Source organism: Candoia aspera, chromosome 1 (assembly GCF_035149785.1).
Source record: "Candoia aspera isolate rCanAsp1 chromosome 1, rCanAsp1.hap2, whole genome shotgun sequence".
NCBI lineage: Eukaryota > Metazoa > Chordata > Lepidosauria > Squamata > Boidae > Candoia > Candoia aspera.
In genome coordinates this window covers 317,083,527-317,095,061 of record NC_086153.1, presented here as the reverse complement: position 1 = coordinate 317,095,061, position 11,535 = coordinate 317,083,527, and the positions used below count along the sequence as shown (strand labels likewise).

The 11,535-nt window shown below is 39.9% G+C and overlaps 1 protein-coding gene across 2 annotated transcripts in view; it reads left to right on the top strand.

Annotated features, from left to right (window-relative positions):
• The first annotated feature begins 1,149 nt into the window (after positions 1 to 1,149).
• JAG2 (jagged canonical Notch ligand 2) overlaps positions 1,150 to 11,535 on the top strand; it is a 102,604-nt gene continuing 92,218 nt past the window's right edge. For both annotated transcript variants that reach the window (XM_063290418.1, XM_063290417.1), the window contains exons 1-2: positions 1,150 to 1,584; positions 2,355 to 2,675. In XM_063290418.1, the coding sequence (XP_063146488.1) occupies positions 1,504 to 1,584; positions 2,355 to 2,675 (402 nt within the window). In that variant the 5' untranslated portion in view covers positions 1,150 to 1,503. The remainder of the gene's footprint in view (positions 1,585 to 2,354; positions 2,676 to 11,535) is intronic.

Below are 11,535 nucleotides of genomic sequence, written 5' to 3'. Positions count from 1 at the left end.
TACGAAGAGAGAACCAAGGACACAACAAGAATAATCTGCATGGAAAGGTAGGACTGGATGGCCACATTATAAAAACCAAAATATGCAGGTTTGGCACAATGTGTTAAAATATTAGTTATTTTGTGGTTCATTGTGTTGTACAAACTCAACCAGTGTGGTTTGTTCATGATTTTGTATATTTCAGACTGGTTTCAATAAATCATAGAGCAGCATGTTTTGTATTCCTTGATGGTAAGACAAAGATTTAACTCACCCCTTCTGACCTGGTGCCTTCTATAAGGTGAAGGATTAAAACTCAGATTTCCTCCGAGCTATCATGGGCATTGAGACTTGTAATCTGGGAATACTATCTTTGATTTAATTTGGTCTAATATCCAAATGATTAGTCCAAGATCCTCTGAGGATGAGAAAAACTTTCTCTCTGGATGCCCTGCATGCTCCAATATTTTGTCCTCCGTTGCCAGAACTAGACACCTAGGACAAAGACTGAAAATAAACATGTATGGTCCTGACCTACGGAACATTTATCTGTAAATAAGCATCGCTGAGCCCCTTTGGCGGACCTTTAAGTTTCAATTCCATATGCTAGCAGTAAATTGACTAAGCATATTTTTTTCCCCGATTCCTTTGGATACTGTAGGATCGAAGAATGGAGCGTGGTTTCCAGGGTGGGATCGGCCGCAACTCGAAAAAGCACTTAGAATTAGACAAATTCAAAGAAATTTATCTTGGAATAAGCGCGCACAGGCAGGCATAACTGTAAACAGCCATCCAAAGGCATACTACGCTTGCTGAGCATAAGAGATACCACTCCTTTACTGGCAGCGAAGCGAAGTCAAGCACACGTTACGGGGCAAGAAGGCACACGTCCCTTCCTACCCCCACACGGCCGCGCACGTACTGGGCAGGGCCTTGCCCACGCGCAACAGTCCGCTTGCGCAACTGCCCGCCGCAGGGCCCTCGCCGGGCGGGAGATAAATGACAGGTTGGAAAAACCTCCGACGGCTGCGCACGCTCCAGCGTTTTTCATTTCGCTTTCCCCCGCCCTTTAAGGAGCCGCGTGGCCACACCCGTCCGCTGCTGCTTAGGGCCCTTCCCCCTCATTAATATGAAGGCAGAGGCGCTGCTGACTAATGGGCGATGAAGCTGTCACTCTGGCACCTACTTGTTGGGTGTTCGCACAGCAGAGGCGCACAGAGGAGCTAGCGGAGTTGCGAGGGACAGCTGCTGCTGCTCGCAGGCCGTTCCCTTTTCTGTCGCGGAGCGCTCTAATCTAGGTGGATCCCGGCTGGCAAGTGCTGGCTGCGCCTCCGCCGGTCCCAGGCTGTTGGGATAAGCATCGGGGTGGGGGTGATTAAGGCTCGGGAGAGCTTTCACCTTGCGCCCGGCGAAAGCCTTCCTGCCCTTCCTGCCGCCGATGCGCCGAGCAGCGGCTGGTCGATGGCTTGTCGAGTCCTTGCCTGTCTTCCCTGATCCAACGGCGTTCAGCTCGGAGCAGCAGGCATGCTGGATTGTGGCGGGCGGCACTGGGCTCTTTTTGCTGCGGCGCTCAGGCTGTGGCTGCTCCTAACTTTATGGACGCAGGTAAAAGACCTGCGTTTCGGCAGGACTGGCTTGTTTTGTTGCTTTTGCAAAAGAAGAGCGGGAGGGTAGCTTTGGGCGGAAAACGATCGGGGATGACTTCTTGGGTGGTTTATTTTACCTTTCCGCTTAAACCGGTGATGAGATTTAAAGAGTACCTTGCCGCTCCCTCCTTTTGAAAGAAAAAGATACGTTCTGTTTTGTGAAACTACAAGAAAGAAACCCGATTTTGCTTCGGGGGAGATTGGAAAGAGATTGCTACGGCTCTACTGATGTCTGTCTGCAGGCTCCCTTAACAACTCGATGCTTCCAATTGTAGGTTTGCTTTGGAAGGACACGGAGGCAAACTTGCATTGCACGTTTGCGTGGAGCACCCTCGGCGTTGTTGTTGTTAATCCATTTTCCGAACGCATTGATTTAAAAAGCAATAACACGGTTTGCATCTCTTCCGATTACTTTTAAGAACGGGGAGTGCGTATTCAGCTGGCATCAAGTAATTTCGAAGTGCCTGTTTTAGTTGCCAATGGAGCATTCTGCAGGTCTTTTACGCGGCTTGCAATCAGCCTTCCTATAACCGCGATAAGCCGGAATTGCGGCACCGTGCTTCCTCCCTCCGATGGCTCTTTTAATAGTGCGTATAGTTTTAATAGTTTTATCAGAAGGCTACTTTGTCGTTGGGAACTCTGAAGTGGCCGCTTGTATATCTCCATGCGCTTTTCTTCCCCAGACACTGCAGTTAATGAGGTTCTCCCTTTTTGCTTCTTTATTTTTAGGTCTCCCAGTCCACGGGCTATTTCGAGCTGCAGATTAACTCGGTAAAGAATGTAAACGGCGAATTGTTCAATGGGGAATGTTGTGATGGCATGAAACCCGTAACGAACGTGGACTGTACTCGGGATGAGTGTGATACTTACGTGAAAGTCTGTTTGAAGGAGTATCAGGCTAAAATCACGCCCATTGGGACATGCAGCTACGGCTCCGGATCTACTCCCGTTCTTGGTGGAAATACTTTTTATCTCAACAGCCGAAATTTTCCTCAGGGTAAAAACCAGGACATGGGGAGGATTGTTATACCTTTTCAGTTTGCTTGGCCGGTAAGTCCAGTTTTTTCGTTCCTGGTCTATTTCTCTAATAAGCAAACGTGATTCTGCAACCTTGTTTTCAATGGGCCGTCTTGCTGCTGCTCTTGACCCTTACTTTGTGGGGAACTGCAGAGCTGTAACTTGAGTTGGCTTTTTCTTCCGCCCTTTCTGGTTTATGGAGGATACGGTGTCTAACGCGCGTCTTTCTCTTTCTTTCCCTTCCTGCGCTTCCCCAAACCCGCGGAAGGGGGTAACCAAGTTGCGGATGGAAAAAGAGCAGTACCGAAATCGCTCCCGTTTCATTATAAAATTGGAAGTTTTTCCTCTAATTACCACGAAATCCAGACACACGCCCTGTATTGCGGGTATGTGGGAACCTCGCGCCGATTGTGTGGCACGGGTAGTAAAGCTTAATCTCCAGGAGCCCCAGTTGATGGGGACAATAAACTATGTGTGTGAAAGAAAGAGGGGATTGCTTAAAAAAAAAGGAAGACGGCGCACCTAAAAGCATCTCGTAGGGGCGTGTCTACGCTTGGTGGGAGCAACTGCCAGGAGCGGGGAGGCCAGGCGTAGAAGCCCGGTGTGGTAGCGTCTTTTCGCAAGTCCAGGTGCGAGTAGCTGACCCCCGCGCAAAACCTATTTCTGCCAAGTATTTCCCTATAGAAGACGGCAACGACTTGCACGTTCTCGGATCCTCCATCTTCTCTCTCCGGCGGAAGGTGCTGCCGCCAACCCTCTGTTAAAATTAAAACTATATATACACCTCCAGTTTCCTGAACGTTTCTTGGATTTGCAAAAGCGTCTCTCCAGCAGGGGGCGCGTGTAGCTGGTTTTCCGCGTGGCTGCGCCTTCATATTTTTACGTTTTTGTTTTTCTTTTTAAAGAAATACTTAACGTGTATCAGGGCGTGTGCGCAAAGAAGAGAATTGTGCCGGCGGGGCGTGGAAAGAGGCGGTGGCTGCCGCCGCTGCAAAGTAAGCAGCTGCTCTTAGCCCCGAGCTATGGGAAAGCGCGGGGCGCGTGCTGCTGCTCGCGAAGGGCGCGAGCGACTTGGCTCCAGGGACTAGACCTGGCGGGGAGGGAGGAGGCGTGGCGAGAATACTCACCCGCCTGGCGCGCGCCTCGACAGCGACCGTTGGACTAAGAGCGCTTAAGGGCGAAGCGCGTAGGAGCCTCGCTCCTTCCTCCCTCTCATCTCCTTGGGCTTAACGGGGGGAGGGGGCGGCTGGAAACTCGCTCTTGGCTTTCCATAGCGTTTTTGTTTCCTTCGTGTTTTTTTTTTAATCCAATCTCTGCCTCACTATTTTATGGAATTAATAACGGCTCCAACCAATTCCTAATTTATACCAGAATTTAATTCCTGGTGTAAAATCGGCTGAGTACGTGTGAGGTGTGGTACACTCAATACAGAAGGGTAAGAAACCCAATAGCTCAAGAGAGGAGGATTTTGTAATTTGGCTAGAACTTCATTTCTCACTTCAAATTCTGGCTTTTTAAAAAAACCTTTCCATCTCATCCCCTCTCCCACTTTTTTTTCTCCTTTCCCGTCGTGGAAGGTTTATCATGACAGAAAACGGTTTGCTCATTAAGCTGATGGGTGGTTTTAAATTTTACTGAGTTTTAATCATGATACAGTAGGGTGGTACAAGATACTAGGTCATAAACCATCAAACCACAGTGGCTGGAATTATGCATATTAAAACAAAAACAAACAATATGACTTAGAATCACATTGAGCTGAGAATTCAGTTGTAGTAAAGGCCAAGTTCTATGTTAGCAAGATCTTTTTACCCATAATTTTTTGACCTTTAAGTACACTTTTCTACTCAGCTGAGGAATGAGTTAGACTTACAGTGTATGTGTTGAATTTTGGCATAGTGTAAAACTACCAAATTGTGGAGTTGTCCATATGCTGCTGTGAGTTTTTACAGCACTTTTAAAGCATGCAGATCAGATGCGCAACAACTGTAGGATCATAATATAATTTCACCCACACAGCAGCTGCATTGGATTTCTGCTCATGAGTGCTTGCATGACAGTAAATAATGTAGTTTAATCTTTGGCTGTTTATCAGAGTATGTCGAGATGTACGATTGTCTGCAAAATAAAATACAGTATTATTTGCACTACAGGAAGCAAATGGGAAGAGATGAGAGATCCTTAAAGTGCTTAACAAAAAGTCTTCACAAAGGAATTGGCAGATTGGTTAACAAAAGGTCATTATGGAATTGATTTCCCTGTAATTTTTTTACTAATAGGAAAAGACATTTCCTAAACTCAGATGCTGAATTCTAATCAGTACAGCAGGTGTGTAGGAATATTTGTTGTTTGTATTTTTTAAAATAATTGTATTGGTGTGTAGGAGGGACTGCAGTCCTGAAATAACTAGTTAGATAGCAGTAGACAACAAAGCAAAGATTCTATAAAGCAGGGTTTCTCAGCCAGGGTTCCGTGGCACCCTAGGGTTCCATGAGAGGTCACTAGGGGTTCCCCGTGAGATAATTTATTTAAAAATTCAGGCAACTTCATGTTAAAGAGGTAAGTTCCATTATTTTTAGTTTAAGAACACTGTTAATGGATATACACAGGCCTACACATGAAATGAATATAATAATTTTCTAACTTTTGGCCTATATTTGAGCCTGAATGTGCAGGGGTTCCCCAAGGCCTGAAAAATATTTCAAGGGTTCCTCCAGGGTCAGAGAAAGGCTGCTATAATACTTTGTTCAAATTATTGTGCAAGTGTTTGAAGTTTGGAAAAAGTCAATTTCATTAAACTGAAGTAATGAGACTAGGATCCATAAATGTTTGGCCTTTATCACTTTTCAACAAGGTTCTTTTAGAGCTATATATAGCAGGATGATCTATAAACATACTTCAGGGTTTCACATGGAAGCTTTTTATTCTTAAATAAAATATTCCCATGGTACTGATTATGGGGGGATAACTGAAGCAACTTTCCTTGAGCTCCTGTATGCTTATTCTTCCATATGTTGATATCCTAAAAACAGATTTCAAATTGTAATTATCCTTAAATAAAAGCTAGACACAATTGTTTAAGAATGAAAATTATAATATTTCATTCTTAACTACCATAATATATTTCAGTACTTACAGAAGTATGGGGCAAAAAGTCTTAATAGGTTTCTTTGAAACCATACATTCTTCACAAATAATCTGTACCGCAGATCACATCTGCTGATTTGTGGGTATGCCAGTAACAGTGCAAGAAAGATGAGAAACAGAGCCATAGGTGCCTGAAGAGTAACAGATGTATTTTAACAAAGCTATATTACTCAAGCCAGTGGTGCCACAGCATGAAATGTCTGCAAATTGTCAAATTAACCCGAGGAAAGGCAGTGGAAATGAAAATGGGAATCCATTTCACTGCGCAAAGTAAGAGAGAGAAAAATGCTTCCAATAGTACTGAAGACAAGACTTTTCTGTGCAACTTATCACTACTTTTCTTGATAAAATACTATTTTATTGTCTTTTATGGCCCTTAACCTAAGTGGCCTTCCATTTTGTTCTTTCACACATTCCTTCTGATAAGTAATAAAATATTACAGGCTGTTATACTGTTATACTGTAATACTGTTAATTGCAGTATTGTGCATATAGAAAAGGATTAAGAAAATGGGTCAAACACAGTATATTTATCTATTTTTGAGATTATTCAGTTAAGCAAATATCTTCAATTATATCGTGTTGTCTACAGTCTTAATTCTCACCTTATTCAAGAAAGTCTGGCTAGATTTAAATTTCTCACTTTAGGTGATGCTGAGTTTTCATCAACTATTTAATAGGTTGATATTTCACTTGGCTGAACATTTGCATTTGTTAGGATATGTGTAGAATACAGTAGCAGTATCTGTCTTATGATGTAATTAAACCATAGTGTTTTACTGTATTTAAATTGCTGTAAAATGTGGAAAAAATCACAGTTCTTTGAGTAGATGGATGGCTGTATAAATTTCTTAAATAACATAACATTTCTTGAAGTCTATAATACAAAAGGGAGATTTTAGTGTCATAGTTGTGTATGAAAGGTTTACAGTTTTTTGTCTTAACATATATGTATATGTGTATATATAATGCTTTTTAGTAAAGTGGGAATAACAGACTTGAATCAGGCATTGCTGTACAAGTGATAGTCTTTTCATTACTATTTTGGTGTGTTTTGTCTAAATTCTTTGCTTGAAAAGCTATAGCTTTTAATGGTTGTATTACAGGTATAGTATTTGATATACTATTCAAAGATACAGTAATTGATTTTATGTACCTATGTATACACACACTCATGCACGCACACTTGCATAAATTGGAATAATACGAATGATTTAGTATATGGACATAAATAATTTAAAATAATCCAAACATAGTGTGATTCCTGAGTGGTGTAAAGGTTTGACAAGATGGCCATACAGCCTCATCTACAACCCTACTGACTACATTCCCCACACAGGCAAAGTAAATTTATCTACTGTACTGTAGAGGTGCCTGTCCCTACCACTGAAGAAGTATCAGCACAGTTTGCTTATTTCCCCATAGGTTGATATTCAAAAGATGTGATTCAAATTGTAATTATCCTTAAATCTGAGTATATAGGCCAAGTTACCACCTTTAATCTTACAAATGTTACATGGAATATTCTATATGAACAAGAAGGAGTTTGGACACATTCTGACTAGTATGCCACAAATGCAACCAAAGCTCAGCTTTAACCCAAGTATGCTCATGCTATTCTTTGCAAGCTAGTACCTCTAAAGACTACTGTTGCCCACATTCCATCAACTAGATGTATGCAGTGTACAAACACATCTCAAGATGCTGGCTTTTTTTTTTTAAAGTCTGGTAACATTTTGTTTGACTCCCAAGTTAATTGTTGAAATTAATTACTGTAGTTCTCAAACAAGTTCACTGTGGCATCTCAGCTTCTAGTATTAATCTGTTTAGAAGGCAAGGGTAGGCTAAAAGGCTTAAATATACTATTGTCTTTGAAAGGGCTTGATGATAAAATATAAAGCAATTGCATTCTAAGCAATTGTAGCAAAATTTAGTAGAAAAATCAGGCCAGTTTAAGTTTTATTATGATATGCCATTCCATAGCATTATACCATTTTTGTTTTAAATTACTTGTCTCGCTGTGAACGTTCAATTGTTCTTTTACCAGATAGTCCTATAAAACATGTAATATAATATCCCACTGGAGAATATGGTATTCAGGGTCCTTCTACAACCTTGATTTATGGTTGATATGCAAAGAGGTGGGCATATAAAACTTAGCTTAAGGATCTCTAAATAGCTGATAAAGATGGACAGTACTTAGTTGTATTATGTGATCACATGTTTAGAATTGCTTATATTTAATGTAACTTATTTCTAACAAATTGAGAGTGATGATTATAAGGGATTTCAGTGAAATGAGAGAATATTTGCCATATATCTTTAGAAGTCTGTTTCCTAATTAACCCTGCAAAGGTAACTCATAGTTTGTTTTTACATAAGGTATAATCACATTTTATGTATGGATATGAATGGTAAATATACATTAATAACTTTCTAGAGCTGTAAAACTCTTGTTTATTCAACCTGTATGCTGAATGTATATTAGGAAAAGCTGATGACACCACTACAAGAGCCAAAAGCTCTCTGCAAGCTCTAGTAATAAAAGTCAAAGAGCACAGTGAAAAAAATGGACTAAAACTAAATATAAAGTGCAAACTAATGACTTGGTGCTTGCACAGGGGACCTTTCACCCAAACTAATGACAACAGATACAACTACCAGCCTTAGAATTGACAGTGAAGATATTGAATTGGTAGATAGCTTCTGCCTTTTAGAATCAACCTTCAGTGGTTAAGAAACACCCCACAGACTAGCACTTGGTTGAGTTGCCATGAAGCCCTTGGAAAAGATATTCAGATGTGTCTATATTTACAAAGATCACAATAGTGTAGGCTATGGTATTCCCTATTATACTCTATGGAAGTGAAAATTGAAGGATAGAAAGCATGTTGATGTTTTATGTTGGAGAAGGCTTCTGAAAATAGTATTGACAGCCAAGAAAACAAACAAAATGGATCATTGAACAAATCAATTCAGAGTTCTCACACTTGAGGCACAAATGACCAAGCTCAAATTTTCCTACTTTGAACACATGGAAGGAAAGTAGAGAAGAAGACAACCAACAGCAAGGTGGATGGACTCAGTTACAATGGTGATAGGTGCATGATTGGAAAACCTGAAGGATCAGGTTAGGGACAGATTATAATGGAAAAAATCTCTATGTGATCCATAAAGGTCAGCACTAACTTGATGGCACACATTCAACTTTCTAGACTAAGACAACTTTAGCAAGATTATCACAGTTGCAGCAATAGTTTTGGAAGAAAGAATTTCACCTGTATTTTGCAGGTTAATTTTGGAGGTTTTTTTGTTTTGTTTTTTTGTAGAAATGAAATATATGATCCAAATTGCTGCTCAGTGCAAACTATTGACAAATTTGGTTTTCTCATTGGTGGGAGTAATGGAATTAGAATTTTGGTTTGTACTACCAAACCAGTTATTTGCAACCAGCTTTGTATGTAAAGATGAAAGTCTTAATATTTTCAGACTGATATGTGTTAGTGAGAAGCCTGAGTTGTTTTAACTGTATATTAAAATATTTTCTTGGGCCACGATGCAGGTGCATTTAAGCAACTAATCTATCCACATAGCTTTAATTACTGTACTTGATGACCTGTTTTCAAATAATGATTTCACTCTTGCTTTTCCTTCTCATGTTTTTCAAAAAATTTTTTATCAAAGTGAAATCAAGTTTTTATTGAGAATGTGGACTTGATTTGTTTCTGTTTTATTACATAATCTTAAAAATTCATTATTCTGCATAGGACTGAAGTATAATTGTTACTCTCTACACTGACAAGGTAAATATAAGGAAAACTCTAATAAAATTTCTTAAAACGTTAGGAATGGATGAAAAAGCAAGTTTTGGAAAGTGGTCAGGATGGTGAACAATTACAAATATTAATATATAAACAATTGGAAAACATTGGTCCTGTTAAGACATTAATTTGCATAGAAAAATAGATATATGTTGTGTTAAGTTTAGATGTCTCAAGTTAATTAGTAATCTTTTAATATACTAATTAAGATAACATAGATAAACCAAACACTATTCAGAAGCCATTCTTGAACATGTCTGAAAATACTTTGCAATATAATCATGGCAGTTAGTCCTGTACATCACCACTATTAGGAGACAGCATACAATTTTGGGAGGTTGTGGTGAGCTATCACTACTCATGATTAAAGAGTACATTAGAATTGTTTGGTTACACTGAAGGTCTCTCTCTTGCTCAGAATAGACTTCTTAATTGAAAGAGAAAATCTACTATGCATCCACTGATTATTATATGAGGATGGGGAGAATATGGCCCTTCACTGGGTAGCTTGTAGAAGGCTGCTGTTCAGGGATTGTACATACCCACCAGGACCCTCAATACTTAAAAGGAATTATGAAGCCAGATATGAGAGGGGATTTGTGGGTCACGTTAAAGTGAAAGACCAGACTTGGTCAGTTGCCTAGCCTTTCATTATAAATGATGTCTGTAAAACAGATTTGCTTGGAAGAATGTACTATTTCCTATGAATTAACATAATAGCATGTTATTAGGACTGCCTTGTATTCTTGTAGAGTTTTGATAAACAAAAAAATTAAGATCATTGAGTAAGTGGAAGTTTAATCACTCCACAGTATTTAGAGAGTGAATATAGTGCATACTGATTGCTTTCCTCTTTCATTTTTGTAGCTGAAAAAATTGTGATTGAGTAAATCAGCATCATTTGGGAAATATCCCAAGTTAACAAGCTCAGTTCCCTTACCTTAGTTAGCAGCTAGCAGCTGCTGCCTGTAACTGAGGAGACTTAAATCAGCTTCACATCTTTGGCTTTTGTTTGCTTCCTAAGCAGAGCACACTAGGCAAACAGCCAGCACCAGTGCATTTTCTTTTAATGTGTATTCCCCATTGTGTGCCTGCTTACTCTTTTGTAATCCTTTTTCTTCAATGAATGTAAATACAAACATTCCCTTCTTGCTAATTATCCCAGCACCAGGGTGAGCATTCCAAAGCGTGGGGGAGTGGGGAAAAGGACTATAAAATTTGGTTTTTTATCTGGTTTCCTTGTGAGTCAAGTTTCCCTGCCGTTTGGGATCACCCACCTCTTTGGGGTTGTATCCTTGTGACTGTAAAGCAAAGGAAAGCTGAAGTAAAATAAGCATAGCTGTGGTCATCTGATTTTTCACTTAGCAACCACTTCACTTAAAGACCAAGTTTCCAGTCCCAATTGTGGTTGCTAAACAAGGACTACCTGTAATAACTTTTAGTTTTTAAGACTAAAACGTATATTGTAATCAAACTAATTTGTTAAAATAACTATTTTTCATTTCAAAGTGAGTTAGTTACAGTAAAATAGAAGCAATGAGTTAAATTAATACTATTTTTTTTTCCTTTTAAGGAGAAATTTTAAGTTATTCATTTGATGTAAGAATTCAGCTGATAATATGGGAGCTTTAAGATAGAATGGATAGTTTCTGCCTTTTAGGATCAACCTTCCACAGTAAAGGAACAAGCAGTCAAGAAACGCGTCACAGACCAGCACTTTGTACAGCAGCCATGAAGGCCTTGGGAAAGATATTCAAATGCTGTGATGTGTCTATATCAACGAAGATCAGAATCAGGCATGCCATGGTATTCCCCCGATGGGAGGAGATGGGCGGGGACAAATTAGATAAAATAAATAAATTCCCTGTGACACTCTATGGAAGTGAAAATTGGACTTTGAAGAAGCAGAATAGGAAGCTTATTGA